This window comes from Rhipicephalus sanguineus, chromosome 5, assembly GCF_013339695.2.
Source record: "Rhipicephalus sanguineus isolate Rsan-2018 chromosome 5, BIME_Rsan_1.4, whole genome shotgun sequence".
In the NCBI taxonomy this organism is placed as follows: domain Eukaryota; kingdom Metazoa; phylum Arthropoda; class Arachnida; order Ixodida; family Ixodidae; genus Rhipicephalus; species Rhipicephalus sanguineus.
Window position 1 is genome coordinate 83,693,850 of NC_051180.1, and position 23,844 is coordinate 83,717,693.

Consider the following 23,844-nt stretch of genomic DNA (forward strand, 5'->3'; position numbering starts at 1 on the left):
GTCATTTACCTTTCAACGCACACGATTAAGTAAGTATGTAATCTCTTTTTTTATCATTTCTCTACTTACTTATTGTAATTCTCGTGAAATATAGGTTACCGAGGTTTGACAGATAGCTGATGTGAAGTATGCTCTATGAGCCCTGCTGGGCTATATTTCGCGAAGACCTTGCACAGCTGAGCTGCGTAACCACAGGGTTAGCAGCTATATACACGAAGACGAGCTTATATTGCGTAGAAGCTGTCGAACTATTTGCTTGCAACTTTCTCACGAACGTTTCTGCGCGGCCTCGTTAGTTTGCAACATATCATTCTCAACAATCTCGTGCGGCTGAACGGATGTCCTTTTGCAACCGAATATACGGTATGATCCGCCGTAATGCTCAATGTATCATCAATGCGACGCAGTTTCAAAATATATCGATTCGTATTGATGCATCGGGAACTTGAGAACAGCAAAGTATCATTTTGTGCTTGTTATGACATCGATGAAGCTTGGAGCTCACGAAGTGACGAGGGCAGAGACAGACGTTGGGCACACAGGTGCAGATTCATGGTTGGAAATGAAAGTGAACAAGATGTTTTAGTTCTCGATGTGGAACACTGCTTGGGCATTACCCAAATAATGAAACATATAAAACTTTAGCTAGCCATCAGCACCTCCTTTAGCATAGCCATTCATGATGTGTGGCAACAAGTGAGTGAGTAACAACTTTATTAGTCGAAGGGGTGAGGGGTAAGGGAGGCTAAGCCACGAAGGCTGCCAGGCTGTGCTTCTCGATGACTTCTTCCGCTCGTTTCAGGACCCGTGTCTGGATGTCTCTGTCGTTGCTGGAGAGAAGGGCCTCCCATTGTTCCTCGGTGGGGGGTCAGCAAAGGAGGTCGGCGGGCGGGGGATCCTCCGGGCAGCCCCAGAGGATGTGGTTCAACGAGGCAACGTTGCCGCACAGGCAGCAGCGTGGATCGATGGCACCTGGGTGCATGTATGAAAATACGAGGGGGCACGGGAAGGTGCGGGTCTGTAGGCGACGCCAGGCGATCTCGGACCGCTTGGGAAGGCTGCTGTGAGGATGTGAATAGAAATATCGCTCGAGGCGATAGTGCTGAGTGATGTCGTGGTAGGTGACCAGGGGCTCCGGCACCAGGGCGTCCGACTCTGAGTGGCCCACCGCTCGGTCGACGAATCCTCAAGCGCGTTGGTGAGCTGTCTCGTTGCCGGGGTGACCCGAGTGGGCGGGGACCCAGATCAGTTCTATGCGGCACTGCTCATCTTGCTGCAGTAGGGGCCGAAGTAGCCGTAAGGTGGTAGGCGAGACGAGACCTCGCGCAAAATTGGAGATGGCTTGTTTGGAGTCGCTGATTATGACGCTTGCGTCAGCCGAGGTCGCGGCCAAAGCAATGGCCACTTCCTCCGCCTCGACGGCGTAAGGCGTTCTGACGGTGCCAGCCGTGATGGTCGGCCCCAAAGGAGCTGAGGAGGGCGACACGGAAACGACTACGAAGGCGTCCCTGCGTGCATTGTATCGGGCCGCATCTACGTAGGCGACGGCCGGGTGGTCGGCGTACTTTGCTTGAAGCATGGCGGCACGGGCTTGGCGGCGAGCGTCGTGGTGGCCCGCCAGCATATTCTTAGGTAGCGGCTTGATGTAGAACGCCGCTCGAATAGCATGGGGTAATGAGACCAGATCCGGAGGGTGGGAGGAGGTGTCGTGGCCGATGGAGGAAAGGATGTGGCGACCGGTCGGCGAACGGTAAAGGCGTTGCACTTGAGCGGAGCGGTGAGCCTCAATCAACTCGTCGAGCGTGTTGTGTACACCCAAACGGAGAAGACGATCGGTGGACGTGTTGGGGGGAAGGCCGAGGGCAGTCTTGTATGCCCGGCGGATGAGGACGTCAATTTTATTGCGTTCCGATTTTAGGAGACGTGTATAAGGAAGGCCGTACGTGAGGCGGGAAACGACGAAAGCGTCGACAAGGCGAAGTAGATCGTGTTCTCGCATGCCCTCACGCCGCGCACGGACACGGGCGAGCATACGTGCGGTCTGCTGCACCGAGAGCGAGAGCTTGTCTATGGTGTGTGTATTATGGCGGTTGGACTGTAGGATCAGCCCGAGCACGCGGAGATGCGAAACGACGGGGACAGGAGTAGAGTTGGCATGAACCGTGATGGTGGGGTGGGGAGTTTTGTAGCGACGCCGGTCGGGTGGCCGCATGAGAAGAAGGGCCGATTTGGCCGCTGAGCAAGTAAGACCGGCCGCGTGCACGTGGGACGTGACGACGTCGGTTGCGCGTTGCAACGTCTGCTCGATATGGCCGTCAGAGCCCGACGTGACCCAGAGAGCAATATCGTCCGCGTACAGGGTGTGTTTAAGACCGGGGATACGGTCCAGCTTGCCAGGAAGCGAGCGGAGGGCAAGATTGAATAGAAAAGGCGACAAGACGGCGCCCTGAGGGGTGCCACGAGGGCCAAGCTCGTACGTGGGAGACGGGAGGTCCCCTATGATGATTTCGGCCGTGCGGGCGGTGAGGAACGCGCGAATGTAGTTGTAGGTGCGGGTGCCGGGGTTGAGGGCTGCGAGTTCGGCAAGGATAGCCGAATGGGAGACGTGGTCGAACGCCTTGTGAAGGTCCAGGCTAAGGAGAGCCTTTGTGTCTGAAAATGTGGGTGGGTCGAGGAGATCATGGTGGAGTTGTAAGAGGACATCTTGCGTGGATAGGTGGGGGCGGAAACCAAGCATGGTGTGGGGAAGGAGATGGTGTGCGTCCGTGTACGTTTGCAAGCGAGCGAGAACGACATGTTCTAGAAGCTTGCCGACGCACGAGGTGAGTGAAATGGGCCTGAGATTCTCGATTGTGAGTTTCTTGCCCGGCTTGGGGATGAAAGCCACGCGAGCGTGTTTCCATGATTGGGGGAGGTTGCGGAGCGCCAGCACTCGTTGAGGAACGAAGTGAGGGTAGCAACCGAAGGGGCGTCGAGGTTTCGGAGGAGCTTGTTGGGGATGCGATCTGGGCCGGGGGCGGAAGTGGTGCGGAGCTTCTGTAATGCCGCGTAGACCTCCGCTTCCGTGATATCGGCGTCCAGTACTGGGTTGGGGGCCCCAGAGTAGGACGCGAGAGGGGGAGGAGGTGTGCCAGGAGGCAGAAGCTGAAGGTATTTGGCGGACAGGTCTGCCATCAGCGACGGAGTGTCGCCGGGGTAAGCCCGGACCACTCGTTGTAACTGCTGCCGAGCCACCGACTTGGCGGAAGCAGGGTCGAGGAGGTGGCGGAGGAGATGCCAGGACTGTTTGCAGCCCAACTGACCAGAGAGACCCGAGCAGAGCTGCTCCCACTGTTGGCGGGCGAGCGCGGTGGTGTGTTGCTCGATCGTACGATCGAGGTGCGCGATGCGGCGGCGTAAGCGACGGTTGTGACGTTGCTTCTGCCAACGGTTGCAAAGGCCGGTGCGGGCGGCCCACAGGTGGGCAAGACGGGCGTCAGTTGCCGGATGGTCCTCCGTGGTGGGGATCGAGGCGGTGACTGCGTCGAGGTCCACTAGCAGCTGGTCGGTCCACGTCGAGAGGTCCTCGATGTTGGAAGTGGCGGAGTGCAACCGGCGTTCTCGGAAAGCGTCCCAGTCTGTATAGCGGGCCCTGTGTGGGCGCGGCTTGCTGGGGGAGGTGAGAACTTGAATGGTGAGGACATACTGGTCACTGGCGAGGGACTGATGCGTGTTAGACCAGCGCGCGTCGCGCACGCTGCGGCAGAAGCTGAGGTCCGGGGTGGTATCGCGGCACACACTGTTGCCGATGCGCGTTGGTTGCGTGGGGTCGGTGAGCAGGGAAAGGTTAAGGTCGTGAGCGAGCTGCCACAGCCTCCTTCCGGGGCCATCTGCCTTCGAGTAACCCCAGTCCGGATGCTTGACGTTGAAGTCGCCGAGAATAAGAAGGGGTGATTTGGCTGCTTTCGCTGCAGCGGCACGGAGCAAGGCTAGGAGAGACGCATCTTCAGTGGAGCGAGGGGGGTTGTACACGTTGAGAATAAACAGAGAGGGCTGTTCACGTTGCTGAGGTAGTATCTCGAGAAAGACGTGATGGACTGCAGGGAAGGGTAGATCGTGTCGATTGACAGCGAGCGTCCGCCGGGTGAGGACGGCCGTCACGGGATGGGGCAGAGGATGGTGAGTTACTTGGTTGTAGGCGACGTAACCCGAGAGGGAGACGTCGGCGTGAGTTTCCTGTTGTACGATGATATCAGGCGCGTCCGAGGGTGTCTAGTTGTTGTAGGTGGAGAAGGAGGTGGTTACGCTTGGGACGAAAACCACGGCAGTTCCACTGCCAAATGGTGACGATGGATCGGTCAGCCATTTTTAACAGCGGAAGATGTTGCCTCGGCCGGTGTTTGCGAGGTTCGGGCGGCGCCGGAGGAGGTGGTGGTGCGGGCATGGAGGGGTGGCTTTGCTCGGATGCTTCCAAGCATGGCAGTTTGTAGGCTTCCAAGCATGGCAGTTTGTGTGCACACACACACACACACACACACACACACACACACACACACACACACACACACACACACACACACACACACACACACACACACACACACACACACACACACACACACACACACACACACACACACACACACACACACACACACACACACACACACACACACACACACACACACACACACACACACACACACACACACACACACACACACACACACACACACACACACACACACACACACACACACATATATATATATATATATATATATATATATATATATATATTGTGTGTGTGTGAAAACCGTGCTGTAACAAAGGTCGTCAGAAGGAATGTTTAGCGGTTGTTAATTTTGCATTCGTGTGTCACGGCCATTTATACACGGTGCCCATTTGAGCTGTCGTTTTCTACGTACCGTCGACTGTAAGAAAACGCGGTCCATTTTACCACTTAGAGGCCAATGCACCGACTGGAAAGTGTAACGCAATAGCCCCGTAAAACGTGGTCCCGTGGTCATTACCTAGTGAAACACTGGAAGCCCCGAACGAAGGCTGCACGGCTAACACAACGGGATTCCTGGAGCAAGTGGCACGTTGTCAATTTAATACGCTCCTGTGGTGACATGGACAACGTTTCATTGTCTTGCCTAATCGCTCGTTAAAAGGGATTCGAATGGGAGTGTTCGATATGCGAATGTAGGATTTGCCATCAAGACCTGGAGATCCGCAGGATTGCTGGCCGTGGGCGAATGTTCCTTTGTAACCCTACGTCGGCCATCATGAGGTCGAAGTCTCCGTGTATTATGGTTTCCATTCAATAATTTCCTGTACGGTAATGCTTTCCACAACTGCTCAGACGTCGTTCACTTTTAAAAATATCTGGCAATCCGTCCGCGCGATTATGAAGAGACGGTAATGGGTTTACAAAGTGCTTTGTTAGAAAACTTGGGAAATCCAACTTAACGAATATGCGCTTTTTGAATCCTGCTACGCATGGCCTGTAGTGATACACGTGCCTTCAATGAAGAAGTTACTTACAGGATAGGACCACATAAACTACTGTGTGTGTGTGTGGGGTGGGGGGGGGGTGTTCATTGTTGCCATAAACAATGCATATGATTAATGGGCTAACTGCTTATTTTACTTCACAGAAAAAACTTTAAGCCTTCTGTTGATGTTATTATAGCGTGCAGCACAATATTCAAGTACCAATAATTAAGATTAAGAAATATTTTCAAAAGGATAAATGATAGTACATAACAATACGTTGAGTTGTTCAACCGAAGGATGGAGCTTTCCTCAAAAGTTCTCGCCATGAAAGCTTTCTGCGTCTTGCGAACGAGGAACTCATGAAAAGCTTGCGAGCGGGATAGAGAACCGCTCGTTGTACAAAAAAAAAACAAAAAAAAAATGATGCTGTATTGCGTAAGCATTCCTGGGCTGGCCAGCATGCGGTGCTGCGTGCCAGATGCGCATTACGATGTCAAGAATTGCAACAACATAGGAGTTTTCAAACCTGTGCATAACGCAACTAATATAAATTTTGACAAATTAACGATCTCGCTCCTTAAGGTACTGCTGTTATGATGTTTAATCTATATTAATACGCGATAAATATTTTGAGACTAGCAGTATAATTCTTTTCCTGAGAAAACTTCAATTTTCGTTGCGATATCGGTTCATTAAAGTGAAAAATCTTCCTCTGTTTCAGGGCGGATACCATGATAATGTATTGCTGTTATTGGTTGCGTACAAACTACAGTTGCTATATTTAATCAGTCCGTTACGTTTCAGTCATTCAGAACATCGAAACTACGGAAGCCCTTTCGTGAACTATGCTGCCCCGGCGCGTTAATGTTAAGATCGTCCCTTCGCGGAGAGAAGTTCGTGATTCATCGCATTCTCAACAGTTTATCTGTAATAATACATCTTTTTTTCGTCGCTAAGTTTGCAGATAGTATGATCCAATACTTCAGTTTGAGTCAGAACGATGCAACGTTTTAATACTTTACCAATTGTACGCATTAAGTATTTCACATAAACCTTCATCGGTTGCCGTACGTGTACCAAAGTGATTCATAGATTTCCATAGACGGATTATCCTGACTTCGTTTTCACTCGTGCATTTTTTTCTTATGGAATACCTTTTTTTTCGAATTCACTGGGAAATTGTACTCCCAGACACTTGAGAGGAGAGCCTTTGGAACATAGTATTGTCACTGCCTCGTCGTGGTGAAAAAATAGCGAGCGTTCTCCTTTGAAGTATATATAGCCGTAAAAACAACGATTATGAACCGCGCTATGATTGATGAACTTGAGCCTTTCATATATGTTGGTACGATATCTTCAAGCCATGGGCGAACAATCTGTTTTATTTTCTCTTTGTTTATAACGGCACTCCTCAATGTTGACAGCATTGCGAATGTGAACGAAAACGCATAATCGTCTCCCGACCGACCAATCACACGGAAAGCTTCGCTTCGCCACCGCAAGTACTGGGCGGAACTTGGCTACGGTTAGGTGTGTGTTGCGTTTGTTCCGTGAAATCCCCCTTAGCTTTCGATATCGAAAGTAAGAGATAACGTGAAAGACGTCTACATAAGAAGCGACTTTGAATGGCTAACCTTCCTAAGCGTTTCCTCATAACTTTCAGACGAAACGACACAAATCAAACAAGAATAACATTGGCGCTCAATGTTACCTAGAACCCAAGTACAGCGGGAAACCTTTGAGTACTGTACTGTCATCATGCATGTCACCGGCATGCATGATGATAGTTTCTAAATACCTTTGTTCAACATTCGATGATACCAATAGTGGGAATGATGATTTCTGCGTTATTTTTCTCTCTTTTTTTCAGCCATGACGTAAGTACCACGCCAACGCCAGCGAACATCGCCTTCCACGCGCTGTACCGTCCACATGAGCCCAACGAGCCATGAGCGCAAGAAAGTCAGTTAGAAAACCAACTATTCGTTCCGTTGAAACGTAAAACTCATTATTCATGAAGTGTTTAAATGTGCAATGAACCTAATATTCCTATTTCGTGGAATAAAAAAAAAAATAAGGCAGCTTCGCACTTCTGGTGCCAAGCCTGAAGGAACAGCGGAGCTAGATGGGCTTCATTTTTTCTCTTTTTTTTTCTCTTCATTTCTTCATCTCTTCCTTTCTCTCCCTGTTTTTCTACCTCGTTACGTCTCTGTTTCTTTCTTTCATTTTCTCGCTATATCATTTTTTTTTACTTTCTTGCTTTTCTTTCTCCATCTCACTCTATTTTAGCTTCCTCTTTCTATCTCTTAATCTCTCTCTATTCTATCTTTTTCTCTCTCTGTGTATTTCTCTATATTTTTCTCTTTCTTCCCTTTCTTCCTCTCTATTTCCCTCTTTCTCTTTCTTTATATCTTTTTGTTTCTCTCTCTCTTTTTCTGTCTTTCTTTGTCTCTGTGTAATCGTTCTCTCATCCATCTGAGCCATTGCATCCCACGCCGGACAAGTCGGCGCAGCGGGAGAGTAGGCGCCGAGCGCACATGTTCGGGGAGCATAGCAGAATATAAAGAAGAGGACGAAGAGAACGAGCGGCGGCCGAGTTACTGCGCTGCACGCGCTAGAAAGGTAGAGGCCTTTCATGATGATTATAGTTTTTGCGAACGCGTAACGGCATGATGAAACGCTTAACAGCTCTGCTGTAGAAGACGTGGGAAAAGCAGTTTGCGGGCGTAGGGTACGGGACAAGTAAAGCTGCCTACAGTGTTGCCCGACAGTGTCTACATATCATCACGGTGCATGTTGCGTGTTCGGCTCACAACAGTTGGCATGTGATCGATCTTTTTCACTGTGACCTCCAGCCGCGTGGTGGCCCCGCTTTAGTAGCTATGACGTTATGCTTCGGAGCACGAAGTCGTGTGTTCTATTCCCTACAATGACGACCACGTTTTGATGGGAGGAGACGGTCAAAAAAAAAAAAGAAAGAGGAAAAATAAAAACAAGAACGGCTCGTCTACACCTAGCTATTCGCACACCTAGAAGAACCCCGAGCAATAAGTTATGGACTTCTTCACTAGTGCGTCAGTTATAAACAAATGCGAATTTTTAGGACATTAACTCCACAGTTTCATAACAAAGAATACAAATAATATCAACCCCTTACTGGACACTTATAACTCTTTTATAATTACCTCTTTTCTCTTACCTTATTAATAAAAAGGAAATTGCTTGCCTCCATACTTTACTCGGATTTATTATCGGTTCTTTTCATATGATAGCGGCTGAAAATTTGAGCCATTTAAATTGTCGTAATGGCTGTAGCCTGCTTACATTTACCTTTTGTCTTATAGTAATGGACTCCTCGAACCACGTTGAACTTTTCGGAACGAAGATAATTGCCAGAAAACACACGTGCTTAGATTCTTCGAACGCGAACTGTCTGGCTTTGTTAATGTTTGCTTTAAGAAACAAAAAGAAAAGGTGGTTGTTCGATAAACAAGCGATCGTGCTAATTTTACCCTTAAGTTTAATTTTATATTTCATTGTTTATCGCTTATGTTTTTTTTTTGCCGTCTGCGTAATGAATCTGTAATTTAATGCCGCTAATGCACTCTGCCTTTCAACGATATCGCTTTAAAGTGATTTAAAGTCAGATAATCCGTGTTAGGGACTAAAAGAACTATTTTGTTTTCGTGCATAGCCCGCAGGTTCATTGACTTATTTGCTGTAAGTCTCAGAATCTTGGAACGCAGCCTGTTGCCAACGCCAGCTGTGATCAACAATATTCCTTACTATATATACTTAGGGAAATTTGACCGCGTCCTCAATTACACGCCTCAACATGCCTATTCAAAAAGAAAAAAAAATTAAGTAGAGGTCATAGCTTTAGCGACATGTATACGCAAGAACAGCGGCGTTATGCTCCTTATACAAAGCTTTCGTGTGAAATATTCGGGCAATGACCGCATGTGAAATTAGTAAATGCAGCTAATTCTGAGCAACTTTTATATATTACAGAAGTTTCATTGAATGAGCTATGAAGTGTGCTGGAAAGACCTTGAAAGGCTAAAACACTAATGACGCAGACTTAATCATGCCTAAATATGTGCTTTTTAGCAGTGAGTGTACCAAAAGTGTTTGTTCTATAAATGCCACTTACATGTGTAATGCGCTTATATGTTTACGTCTCCGTCTGTTCCGCGTAAAATGCATTGCCTTTTTTTTCTTTCCTGCTGACCACTGTTTCAATAATGTGAGTGTACGGTGACTAATGTATTTATGTTCTCGTTAATCACTACATTGCCTGCTTGCGTTCACGGTGATCAAGCCTTCTCGAGCTGTTTGTGCAACCCTTGGTCTCCCGCAACACCATTGCGAGTGAAATGAATTCAGATGCGAAATGATTCATTCAATTCCAGCAGGCGCACCTTTATCGTTACGAATAATTATTACTTACTACTAAATATTATTGTCCTCTCAGGATCTTCTCCACCACATATAACGTCTTTATGTTATATTATCTTTAGTTCAAAGTGTGCCTTTTTAGTATCCAGCGTTTTCTTTGCTTTTGTTTTGTCTCTGAAAGTTCTGGTCGTATTGCTTCGCACTAAAGGGTTCTGATCTTGTATTCTCGACTCTCTCTCTCTCTCTATCTTTATTGCCATCCAAACATATTACTCTCCAGTAATTTTATATACATGTAGCCACATAGAAGCTACATCTCTATGTGTTCTGTCTGTTCTTTCTGTTATCTGAAGAACTACATAGTACGACGTAAAACGACAAACCCAATATCTGAATATCCTCAGCGTATAACTACCGCATGTGATAATGAGCACAGCTTCTGCAGCAAAGCAAACCTCTCCACGTCGTATTTTCCTGGGCTTTGGCAGTTGGTGCGTCTTTACTTGGTGCGTCTACTTGGTTCCATTTCACAGTATCAAGCTCGAGGTCGGGAGTTCGATTCCCGGACACCACGGCTGCATTTCGATGGGGGCGAAATTCAAAGGACAACCGGGTACTTAGATTTGGCTGCATGTTAAAGAACTTCAGGTGATCGAAACTAATCCGGAGTCCTCCACGATACGGCGTTTCTCATGATCATATCGTGGGTTTGTTAAGTAAAACCCCAGCAACTATAATTTATTGCTATCTCCAGGGTCAACCCACTCCTTCAGCCCCCGCAAATCTACGTTCCGCAACCCGGTGAATGTCTGCCCACAGATGCGACCATACATGGCCTGGTTGTATACAACGGTAATGTCACGACTCTCTCTCAGCTTGCCTGCCCAGATGTTTCACCATCTGCGCATGCGCCCTATACCAGATATAGGCACGCGTGGGTGTCTCGCGTTGTAACAATTCGCGCCGTTCTCCGCACTACTATAGCTCCCCGAAATTTGTTTTTCTCACCGTAGGCGTGTGCAAATCTCAGTCTTCTATTTATGTCCTGATCATCATGATAGAATATTCTATGGCAGCGTCAGAAAAGGTACAGGATGCCGACAGTTGGTATGCGATCCCGGAACTCCCAAGTGACACACTCGGGGCTTTGACAAATGAACTGGTAGTGACATTATGTTCCTTTATTTTCGTACTAAAGTTAGATTTATAGGCTGGAGCCGAGCATGCGTAGACTACAGCGTTAGTGCCACTCGCGTTGCATGAAGGTAATGTTGCTCGACGTGTTACTGAGGGTTTGCTCTAAATATACACGTCACAGCATTACGGGTGACAAGCGCACAAGGAAAGCATCATATTTGCTTTGCGTAGAGCCGCCCACACTGGGGGGCATACGCATGACAGAATGCTCGAAACCATTGGCTGATTAAGAGTTAAGATCTTTAGATTAAGGCACCTTGAATAATGACACATTTAGAATAATGAAACCACATTGTCCCATTTGTCCCCGTCGAAAGTGCGCTACTTCACCATACGGTATAATGATCAGACACCAACTAGCCCAGCTCTCAACCCAATTGAATCCTAATGACGCCTAGGTTCAGTGTTTTCTGCAGGATTCTTTTTGAACAGGATCCGTACAACTTTTTTTTTTTTGAACTCTGCTTACGCAAGAAATTACAATCTTTCTTGATTACGACTGAATTGGCCTGGATGGAAGTAAGTCGAAAACCTTCCTTTTCTGAGTACCGGGAGCAAAGACGATTTTCTTCGTTTTCTCTTTACGATCCTGAAATAGCATTTCCCTGCGGTTTCACCGCCCGTGTAATGGCTGACACGTGTCGTAAATATGTGCGAGCCAAGCATAGTATTTTAAAGAATACATACGCCCGGTGAACGGGCCACCTTTGCCACCCAGTTCCTTAGTTAAAGGACGCCATGCAGTTTCATGCAAGTACAGATGACCACGCTATGAGAATTGAAGTGGCACCCCGCACTTAGCGACGCATCTAAGCACCATACCTATGTGGAAATAACATATGTAAAAGAAAGCGCAAACCCACTGTTACACTTTGTTTTGTTTTGTTTTTTTTTGTTTTTAGCTATAGTCGGACAAAACTTTCGATACCCACGGCATTTTCTCCTCAAAGACGAGTGCACACAAGCCTGCGCCAATGAGCGCGCGCTTCACACTGACGTCACGAGCCGGACGGCCGGTGATCCCGCCTAGAGGTGTGCACGGGCTCCGGGTAGCCCGAAAGCCCGAGCCCGACCCGGCCCGCGGGCCGGGCTCGGGCGGGCCGACGTATTTTCACCTAGGGCCCGGGCCGGGCTCGGGCACGGCGCAAAGCCCGACTCAAGCCCGAAATATAGAGAATGAGCGGGAATTGTTTTCTAGCACACATACAGCGCCTTTTCCGCGACCGCCCTTTACCGCTTTTCCTTTCCATTCGCTGCTTCAAACAAAAGGGGAGCAGGTAAAGCACTGCCTCTGTTGCACTGCGACGAACAGAGAATTAACACCACCTGAGCTAGTGACGGCGCCACCCGACTGTTCGCGATAGATTTAAGATTTAAGGCCAAATCCGATATGAGGGAAAATGCACGCGACAGCGACGAGCGACCCGATGTAGATCGCCTTCGTGCAAGCTGACGCTTGCATGGGCATACCCCATACTCGTGACGGCTTTGGCGAGCGAACTCCATTGTTGCTGGCATGAGGCCGTCTACTTGTATAGCAAAAGTGCCGCGTTGTCGCAGGTATGCAATGCAAATAAAATATTTGTTGCATGTTGGTACGTAAAACGTTTACCGTTGTCTCGCAGTACTTTTTATATGCACGTGGATAATTATTACATAATTTGTTGGTGTACAGCTGATGTGCTTAGTACATTGCTTAGTACGTCGCTGATGTGCATCCAGTTCGGGTGTTTTGTGACTTCCGGGTGATAAGCGATGGTTTCCAAATGTGAAAAAACCGAGCGATCGCGCGATTTCGAGCACGCGATACATCGCGCGAACGGTCCGTTTCGTTGCTCGTCGCTGTCGCGTGCATTTTAGCGCATATGGGGTTTGGCCTTTACTCGTAACTACTCTACGCGAACTCTGGCAGCACGCAAGAAGAGTGGATGTGACTCGTCGGCTGTCTCGCGTTCCGTTTTTCCTGTGCCAGCCAAGCCCGGTAAAAAGGACAATAAAAAAATTGCCTTCATTCTGTGAAAAAATCGCTCGATATAGAAATGCATATAGAACCTGCTAGTTCAAATGTCGTTCAAAAAGCCGGGCCGGGCCCTGGATTGTGTTTTCATACGTCGGGCCGGGCCGGGTGGGCTCGCCGCCATTTGCCGTCGGGCTCGGGCGGGCCTTCGACAAAGTCAGCGGGCCCGGGCCGGGCTCGGGCTCGGAAATACGGCCCCTGCACAGCTCTAATCCCGCCTTCTGAGAACATTGCCGAGAGCATGAGGAGGACTATGTCTTTACTCGTGGAGGCGATCGGCTGACGCGCTTCAGTCATGGGCGGGGCCTCTCCCAACTTCTTTAATTGAACCCGACTATATAGTGGTAACGTCCGTATAGTACACTATAAACAGCATCGTGTACACTGGTGTTGCCGAGTCTGGCCATTATTAACGGATCGAAGCCTAAGTTTGAGGCCTCGGCGACGCCATCGAACTGAAGACTTTCTCGCATTTAGATGGCGTCGGTTTACAAGTACCGAAAGCTGACGCCGCTTGCGCTCCTCGTTTCCAAAGACACGTCGGACGTATACGCCGACTGCTTTAACACCGGAAATGTCTGACGAAAACAATACCGCCGCCACACGGCATTCATAGAAATACGGCGTGTAGGTGCTATCTGTGTACATACGTATATATACGTAAACGGACATGAGGGGAAACGTTTGTTCACAGTGTGCGCGCATTTATTTATTTTACGGACGCCTTTCTTATGGAAGAATCCATACATCGTTTTCTGTATACGTCTCGCCAACTCGACCATATCTGTGACACCACCCTGGGCTTTTCAGTTCCGTTTCGCGCGTTTGAAACGCCGCGCGAGTCTTCTCACTTCTTAGCAAAGAACTGAAAGCGCGTTCGTACATTTATCTCCTCGATCGGAAGCATAACGACGGACAATTTCTTTCCTAAATGTCACGCACATCTCGCCTCTGCTTGTCAAGAGCCCCAATTGTTGTTCACAAATTTCCACGCTCACTGAATAGTATCCAGACGTCCATAAACAAGGAATGTTTGCAGGTATAACATAGGTGTGAACAGCCTTAGGACTGGGTATGTTCAAACAGGTGTGATTGGCAAGAGAGGCGGTGTTCTAAACCAGTTTCTAACCCAACTTATACCTCGAAACTTATACCACAAGAGTGCTGCCTTTATTTTTATGCGGTACTAACCTAAACCTTTAGTTGTACTGTACTGCGCCTATCAACCGTAAAACGGGCCTGGTTGACTAAACTATGAGTAGTTCAAATCGGGTGGCTTTGTTGATTCTGAGAAAATGTAGCGATGTACTAATGTAACTACCGTGATATATATAGTTGCCACATTTCCTGAGAATATTTGTTGTTTTGTGTAATGTGTGTGTGTGGGGGGGTGGGGGGGGGGAGGGCAAAAGTTTCGGGCGTTTGGCAACAAATGCGGTGCCATGAGGCAGGAACGTGTGTTTGCATGCATTCTTAGCTTTGATAATAAGAGGTACTTTCATAGAAAGATAAGGAAAAGAATTCAGAGCCCTTTCACTATGCGGAGATGGATGCCGGCGAAGCTGTGACTATGGTAGGTCTGGCATAGTGAATATTGTTATAGCGAATTTCTATATTATCATTATTCGTTATATTGAGCGATTAAAGAGATAAACAGTCAAAGATCCGGGTAGATAATATCCGCACAACGCGCATTATCTCATCGACGGCAGTGAACGGCGATCTCAAGATGAAATCCTGTGGCACATAAGAAACACCGTTGTTTAGAAAGCGCAAAAATGGCATGACGTTCACTTTTTATGCAAGTGGTTGTCTCTTTGAGGCAAAGCTGTTCCCCTGATTCTGTCATGTTGGAGACATCATGCACCTTTATGTTTACTTTTACGCCATAACAACTTTTTCGACTCAAGAACGCTGTTTTAGTCGAGGTAATCTGTTCGCCGAAACGATCTGGGTTTTTCTCTTGCGCATGACGCCTATTATATTATCAATGGCGGCCAACGGCATTTACAAGTAATTTAGTAGTACGTAGGACACTCGGTTGTTCCGAAAGTACAAAAATAGCGTGACTTGTGTTTTTTTACCCAAGTGGCGTCGTCTTTGAGGCAAAATTGTTCACGTGATTCTTCCATGTTGGGGAAATCATGCACCTTTATGTTTACTGTTACGCCATAAGCATTTCTTCGACGCAAGAACGTTGGATTAGTCAAGTTAATCGGTTCGCCGAACATTGTTGTTCTACGCACCTGTTGTCCGCGGACACGATGCGCCAGAACCTAGTTATATATTTTAAAGAAAGACAAACAAAACATGGTAGTAAGATACGCACTGCCGGACGTGTTGTCTTAAACTATCTTTGAACGGAATGTGTCTTCAGAAAATAATTAGGCAGTGTATCGAAAGAGAAATGTATGTAAATAATTTTTTTATTAATTTTGTTGCTGTTGCTAAGCTGATCGCACAATGAAAATAGCTGTGCGCACCGCTATCTAGGTTACTAACGGTACTAACTTGATCTTAATTGTCTTCGTTTGTTTGTTTTTGTTCTTGTTTTCTTTTCACACTTTAACGTCAAAAACTGTTCGTGCCACCAATGTCGTCGGTGGCACAAGGAGCATTTTCGGTAAAGAACGAAGAGCTAACAACGCAGCCGTCGATGCAGTTAATACCCTGAGATTTCGTCTGATACAGCACCAGACGGAAATGTAAGATCAATTAACGCTGCGGCGTACGTGCATTGTCACCGCAAGCTAAAGGCTTTGTCTGTGTGCAGCACACGAGCTTACCCATTGCGACTGTAATCTTATTGCACTGTTGTCCGCATTCCCTGCCGACGCCTCACAGAAGAAAACTTAACTGTGACTTGTCAGCGCTAACCGCGCATGTCTTGCTGCTAAAAGCAACTCTTTTAGTTAAGCAAAGTAAAGGGCAACAGCACCGTAATGCTTCTGCGAACGAAGGGAGGAGGGTTGGTATTTAGTGCCGACTCCTGAAAGAATGCTTCCTGGTGGCTGACGCGTGCGAGATACGCTCACAAAGTAGTTTAGCCGTTTGTTCTTTCAGTAATTAGATTAGGAAGTGAGAACGGAAGCATAGGCTGGCACTTTCGTCGAGCTGAGACGCCCGGTACTCTGGTGCTTGAGTGCGCACTATTCTTAGAACGAAGTCAAAACAACGTCAGACGCCTGCACGGAAGGCCTTTAGCTTCTTACTACATTAGGAGTCACTTTTCTTGTTACGCGCAAGCAACACACCGTGGTCGCTTGAAAGTAACGTCAGGTGTGCGCGGAAAACGTAGCGCAGTCACAACGTGAGCCGTAGGAGCGGCTTTAGAGCCCGTTGTGAACTCCCTCAAGGCACCTAGTGCAAGTACTACAGTTGAAAAGTACCCACTACGCCGCGTAATTCATGACCATTTTGCAATAATGAAAAGTACCCACCACGCGTCTGTAAGGCAATATGGGCAACTGCGTAGTTGCACACTTTGTTGGTGCTGTAGCTACTGGTGATGATTATAAATTATGGCTGAGCCCTTTATAATGGGTGGCAGCTTTTGAACCACTCGCTCGTTACGCAATTCGCATGGTGTGACGCCTTGCATGATAGTACGCTTTTTCTACGCAATATTACATCTTGGCACGTGAATTTTCGCCCGACATGACGCCTATATAGGTTCTCTCTCCGTAGAAGTTTCAGGCACCGGCGTCGCTCTGTGAAAGAGTGCTTGACTGCCACGATGAATACCTGGGTTCTATTCCGGCTCGAGCCATGATTCATTTTCTCACTGTGCGCGATAGCTTCATCGGACACCGGCAGTGGCGGCGGACGACATCGTTACAAAAGTCGGCTGTTGCTTTGAGGGCATAACAGCTCACGCTGTAAAACGTTACAGTAATTGAGTTAACGCATTTGTGCGTGTGAGCGTTTGTGATCTGACGAGACACGTAAGCTTTCAGAAACAAGACTAAATATGAGAAATTCAGTTACCGAGATGGTTTGCTACGCACACTTATTTCCTAACTTATTATCAAAACTTCCGTGACGTTGAATGAGACACCAGACATGCCATCAGCCTTTAATTATTCAGCGTATCTTACTTTCATACCACTTTTATCCGTGAAAACAAGCTAAATGTACGCAGCTCAACACAGACTGCCGATAGGCAACGTTGAACTTCGCGTGAAGACTGCTGCAGGCGTGGGTGTCGTAATAGCGGTAATCTTCACAAGACAATAAGGCGTGTGAGGCGAAACAAGTAAGAATCTGGTAATAATTTTCAAAACCCTGCACCCTGAATGTCATATGTGCGTATACGCACAAGCTTTTCTTTTTGTAATTTACGTGGGTGAAAACAAAGAAGGCGCACCGGGAGAGTGGTTTCAACATAAGCGAACCGACGGAGCAAGGCCTGTATTTGGGAGGTTCACATATTTCTTTGCAACACTCCCGACCTGCGAGATATTCACTGATCAGCGAGTTATGCGTGGATGCATTGATTAGAAGCTTACGGGAGAGACCCTAACATTCCCAAGCGCGCTCGAATTGCTTATGCATGATATAGCATCGGCCGCAGCCGTAATGATCACTGCGTAAGCGGGCGTCGATATCATTGCAGTTCTTTGTCTCGCGGAACTCGCTGGTCGAGCTTACAATGTCATAATAAAGGCACCTTCATAAGAGGTCTGCCTGACGGCATTACCCAAACAAAGTGGGATACTCACGCTCCAGTTGGCCCATTCACTTGGTGTTTTCACTGAAAGACACTTGTTTTAGGATTGTGACCGGAACAAAGGTAAACGAAGTTCCTGTTACAGCTCAGGCTCACACGGTCTGCTTTCATACCCGGAGTCTCCCGTTAGTTATTATACGCACTGTCGATATTACAGAGAGGTGAAAGCCTAATTCGTGGCTTCAACATTCACATATATTTGGAGCATTGCTTGGAGCTCAGGTTGCCGTAAGGTTCCTTGCTATTGGCTGATCCGTCTCGCTAATGATGTGCCCAGCCTTGAATGAAAGCCTTGGATTGGAGATTGGATGAAAGTTTATATTACGAATATCGGCGGCATTGAGGTGAGATGCTTTTTGTGAATGCAGGCCCATTTCACTAAGCACGTTCTACTGCCGGTACGTGTGAGCAAATAATACCTTTTGAGATCTAATAGAATGCAGGCCATTCATGAGCTCGAGAGGTAGACTGAATAGGATGCTTGCGAGAAGTTTTCGAGTAAACAATAACCGTACTCTCGTTGATGTAAATATGTGTTAATATCCAGGTAGTCGTAACGTGAGCAAGTTTACGTCGTAATCTGGCACGCCGTGCAGCGTTGTTAATCAGAGGTTCAAATAGGGCAAATAAGAACAGACCGGCAGTTCACATCTCGGGCATTGTTTGGAGGATTCGAATGACCGCGGCTTAGAAGGAAAATGTATATGGTTCCCTGATTAGGGCTGTGCTACCTGTACATTGAGTGAGGCACATAAACTAAATCCATCATTTTGCTATTAATATATGGAAGTTTCTATACGCATAGTTAATCCCAGTGGTACACTATATTACTGCATGTCAAGAACAAAGCGACAGCTCTCATTAGGGCTTCTTAGGTATGTGACCCGTGAGCAAATGGGAAGGGGGGGGGGACCTTGCCTCTTTGACCGCAAGGGTTCAATTTATCGAAATCTTGCTGCATTTCTGTGCTTAATTTGGCACACAGGACCGGAATGAGACTTAGGACTTTTTCGAGCTTACGAACACCGACTATTCGGTTCCAGGGCCAAATTGAATACAGCATCATTCGAATCGTGATTCGAAGTTTTTTTATATTCGCGTACACCGACTTATAAACTCGCTTTCTTTTTCATTGCAGGAAGGGCGCGCACATACAACAGCTTGTTTTGTGCAAGATAGGACCTGTCCTGTTTATTATGCTCGTCTTATCAGTTGCTGTACTGTACATCATGGCGAATGGTAAGTGCCCCTTTCTTTCATATCGACCTGTCTATCTTGTGGAGGTTGTATATTTACGTGTCAATGATATAATGGAATTTAGTTACAGACAAGGGCGTCGACGGAATTATAGCTGAAATTGATCGTCTTAGTATTTTAATATTATCTCTTACACTGCGACCAAATAATGAAGTCGCTTCCCTCTTGCTCATAAGCAAATATTTATTTATTTATTTACTTATTTATTTATTAAAAATACCTTACAGAGCACAAGTAGAAATGAGAGGGAGGGCGACAAACAATATATAAACATAATATACACGAGTTTAAATGACATACCTAAACAAAAACAAAATAAAACTTTGTAATGACTGAGAAATAAATCAACGCTATAAATTTAAATTACAAGCAACTACACTACCACAGAATACAGCTGAAATTAGTACTGTAAGCATACCGTAAGCATACTATCAACTCTGCAAGCAGGAGGGTCATTAACACCTACTTACTAAAAAAAAGTAATATACGCCTTCATATCCTTCATACACACACTGACGCATATTTATTGTGAATTCCGAGACGTGCGTTCTTCAGAGGGCGTGACACGTGAACACACGTACCATTTTCGGCGCTATATATACCACTGTATGAGGCCTCATTCGTTGACTATAGCACGGTGTATTAAGTCAAGTAAGCAATACATTGTCTATCAACGTATTATTTCACATTACATTTTCTCCTTATAATTAATCGCATTACGGGCTAGCGCACGTCGTATAATTTTGTTGGACGCACTTAAAAATAAATGTAGAACGCTCAAGGAGGAAAAAAAAACTTGAGTTGTTAATAATAACCATAGCTTAATAAAATATTTGTGGCGCAACTGAGACAACCAAGGAAAAAAAAACAACAGAAGACAGGATAGGGCGTCACACTCTGTGATACGTGTGACACGTCACACGTGTGATAGGGCGTCACACGTCACACTCTGCTAAATAATATTAACCAGTTTTGCGGGGGGACTATGCTGATCGGCTCATGCTTTCCTTCGACTTCGTTTCATTTATTACCGCCTTAAGGGCCCGGAGGCATTACATAACGCGAGGCTTCCTATTCCAGTAGAGTATCAGAATACATATTTCGAAAAAAGAAAGAAACGAAGACAAGCACATTTCAACAGAAATAAATTGTGATGGATAAATTGATACAAAAAGCAATAGCAGGCAAGAAGAGTACAATGCGTAGTTCCGTGGTTGTACAGTATACGCTTACGTTTCTGGCGAAACTGTACGCATACAGCGCAGTACGCTGTTCAAGCGAAACAAGTGATTTCGCATATCTTACTCTGCTGAAGCTCCATCTGCAAAGGCGTGCTCAAGCTGTAGTTTAGAGCAGGGGCGTACCAACTTGTTCACGAGTGGGGGGGGGGGGGGGGGGGGGGGCTCGAAGCACGCACGCACGCACGCACGCACGCACACACACACACACACACACACACACACACACACACACACACACACACACACATATGTATATACATATATATATGCTGGACCGCCAGCCGAAACTGTTTGGGTGAAAGAAATATTTGTTGTGTTTCCTATATTGTAGTACGAAGTTTTTCACAATATATATATATATATATATATATATATATATATTATATATATATATATATATATATATATATATATATATATATATATATATATATAATTGCTAACAGAATTAATACGACATTAGAGTTCAATCAAACAAAGGACCAGGCAGAATTTCGTACAGGCTTCTCAACAATAGACCATATTGACACTGTCAATCAGGTGATAAATAAATGCGCGGTATACAACCAACCCCTATACATAGCCTTCATAGATTACGAAACGGCATTTGATTCGGTAGAGACATCAGCAGTCATGCAGGCATTGCGGAATCAGGGCATCGACGAAGCCTATATAAACATAATGGAAGAAATCTACAGCGGATCCACGGCCACTATAGTCCTCCATAAAGAAAGCGACAGAATCCCAATAAAGAAGGGCGTACGGCAGGGAGACACGATTTTTCCAATGCTATTCACCGCATGTTTACAGGAGGTTTTCAGGGCCCTAAATTGGGAAGAGTTAGGGATAAGAGTTAATGGAGAGTATCTCAGTAACCTGCGATTCGCTGATGACATTGCATTGATGAGTAACGCGGGAGACGAATTACAGTTCATGATTACTGAACTGGATACGGAAAGTAGAAGAGAAGGTTTCAAAATTATTATGCATAAAACTAAAGTAATGTGGAACAATCTTGGCAGAGAACAGCGCTTTGCGATAGGTGGCGAGACACTGGAAGTTGTAAAGGAGTACGTCTACTTAGGACAGGTAGTAAGCGCGGAGCCGAACCATGAGAGTGAAATAACTAGAAGAATAAGGATGGGATGGGGCTCATTCGGCAAGCATTATCAAATCATGAATGGTATTCTACCACTATCCCTCAAGAGGAAGTTATATAACAGCTGCATCTTACCGGTACTTACCTACGGAGCAGAAACCTGGAGACTTACAAAGAGGGTTCAACTTAAATTGAGGATGACGCAGCGAGCGATGGAAAGGAAAATGATAGGTGTAACCTTAAGAAACAGGAAGAGAGCAGAGTGGATCAGGGAACAAACGGGGGTTAAGGATATCATAGTTGAAATCAAGAAGAAGGAATGGATATGGGCCGGGCGCGTAGCACGTCGCCAGGATAACCGGTGGTGATTAAGGATAACTGACTGGATACCAAGACATGGGAAGCGCGTGAGGGGGAGACAGAAAATTGGGTGGGTAGATGAGATTAAGAAGTTTGTAGGTATAACGTGGCAGCAGAAAGCACAGGACCGGGTTGATTGGCGGAACATGGGAGAGGCCTTTGCCCTGCAGTGGGCGTAAACAGGCTGATGATATATATAAAAAAAGAACAATACATTTTACATGTCATACCCCAAAATAAGCATGCACATCCGTATCATACATGTAAGCCGTATTTTTTAGAAAACTTTTCGTTGGCCGAGTGGGTGCACGTTCATGTTTGCTTTTAAGGCACGAAGGAGCACAATCACTAGGAAGGACACTGGAGGTGCTTCGTGCCATGTCCTTTCTTATGATTGTGTTCCTTCGCGCCTTAAAAGCAAATATAAGCAATATTCGCAGCCACGACTTTTTGTACATTAACTATTCCGAATTTTCAAAAAAGTAATAAATACATGGAGAGCGGCGCAGGAAAAGACTGCCACGGGAGATAAGGCAACGAGTGCACTTGACCGTGTTGCGTCCTCTCTGCCCCTTGTCTTTTGATGAGGCACTTTCCTAGAATTAGGTTCAAAAACTTGCTATTCCTCCAGTACCATAAAATTCCAACATTCTTAACAAAACGTTGTGGTTGACGAAGTGAACGGCTTTGGAGAAGTCTAAAAATAGGCCGTGTGCCGCATTGTGACATTGAGTTTTGTAATGTAACCCCATGAGCAAGAAGAGCAACCTTCGTCGATGTGACTTTACGGAAGTAGTATTGAGTGGGAAGTATAAGATTATAAAGGTCAACAAATGGTACCTTCGGCGTCACACTTTCACCTTTTATTTCTGAGAGCGGGGACAAAGAGGGCAAGTGTGCCCTCCCTCTCAGTAAATATGGCTATGCAAGCGGCCGAACCCCACACTCGTATTGACTAGATATGGATTGGCATAACAACAAAGTTTTTTCTGTGTCGTGTACGCCAATTGTTGTTTATGATCGGTCGAAGTCTCTGCGTCATTCCCACAGCGCCTGTTCGTAACGCGATGCAACGAAAGGATCTAAAACGTCCTATCTCGCAATGACTCCCCACGTATTGTTAGGTAGAAGACCAAGGTACTAAATTATTTCTGATACTGCCTTTCCTCGCCATTACTTCTTCGCTTTTGGTTAGTAATTGTTGGTCGGCGCTAAAATAGCTTGCCTGTCACGCAACTTCACCAAACCGCGAAACTTACGAAGTCAGAATTACGAGTGCGCACTAAACCGCGCAGTTCCGAACCAAAGAGAAGATGGCATCGCGACGATGGTTTAGCAGGGGCTAGTCGTAGCAGGTGGCGAGAATGGATTTATTTGCGCATGATTAATAATTTCAGGGCTTGTATAACGTCGTTGAACCGTTCGTGCGCGTACGCGGCATCGCTCTGTAAACTCTTCTTTGTTGAGGATGCGTTTTTTTTTATCGCCCTAATTCAAGCTGCTAAGGTCGTTGCAAGCTACAGTATCATCAGCCAGGAGAATAATATTAACTTGGAAACACAGGCGGAAGACTAAAACACAGGACGGAAGACTCTGACACCTGAGAGCCCCTGCTCACCTGTTGCCTCCTCCAAAATACAAGAGCGCAAGGTATCAAAGCGTTGCATAGGCGACTCGCACCGCTCAGAACCTACGGTGCGTCGTGGTGAGGCGCGGAAGACGATCTTCACCGCAGAAGCAGGGGATACATCTAAATTTCATAATCAAATTTTGTGACTGTAGTTGTGTCGAACGAAAACTTCGCCATAGTTGTTGGTCTGCCACTGCGCTGCCGGCAGTGAACGCTCACAAAAGTGGGGGGGCCAGCGCCCCCCTTGCCCCCCCCCCCCCCCCCGGTAGATACGCCTATGGTTTAGAGGACTGCGCAAGGTGCCAGCACCAACGAAGAGTAACAGCTGCTACAAAGCGGGACATATCAGCACCTGCCAGACGGAGAAATTTCACAGTCTTATACATGGTTCATGATATGATTCAATGGGTTGTACTGAGCGTGTTTCCTCGCTAA

General features: G+C 46.6%; 2 protein-coding genes across 2 annotated transcripts; both read right to left on the reverse strand.

Moving 5' to 3' along the window:
* Positions 1 to 868: 868 nt before the first annotated feature.
* Positions 869 to 2,737, reverse strand: LOC119394772 (uncharacterized). Its single transcript, XM_037662078.1, has 2 exons — positions 1,216 to 2,737; positions 869 to 1,155 (listed from the first exon to the last, which is right to left on the reverse strand). The coding sequence occupies exons 1-2, from the start codon at positions 2,735 to 2,737 to the stop codon at positions 869 to 871; spliced, it is 1,809 nt and encodes a 602-aa protein (XP_037518006.1).
* A 62-nt stretch (positions 2,738 to 2,799) lies between these two features.
* Positions 2,800 to 4,481, reverse strand: LOC119394773 (uncharacterized). The gene is made up of 2 exons (XM_037662079.1): positions 4,368 to 4,481; positions 2,800 to 4,251 (listed from the first exon to the last, which is right to left on the reverse strand). The coding sequence occupies exons 1-2, from the start codon at positions 4,479 to 4,481 to the stop codon at positions 2,800 to 2,802; spliced, it is 1,566 nt and encodes a 521-aa protein (XP_037518007.1).
* Between the last annotated feature and the right edge of the window lie 19,363 nt (positions 4,482 to 23,844).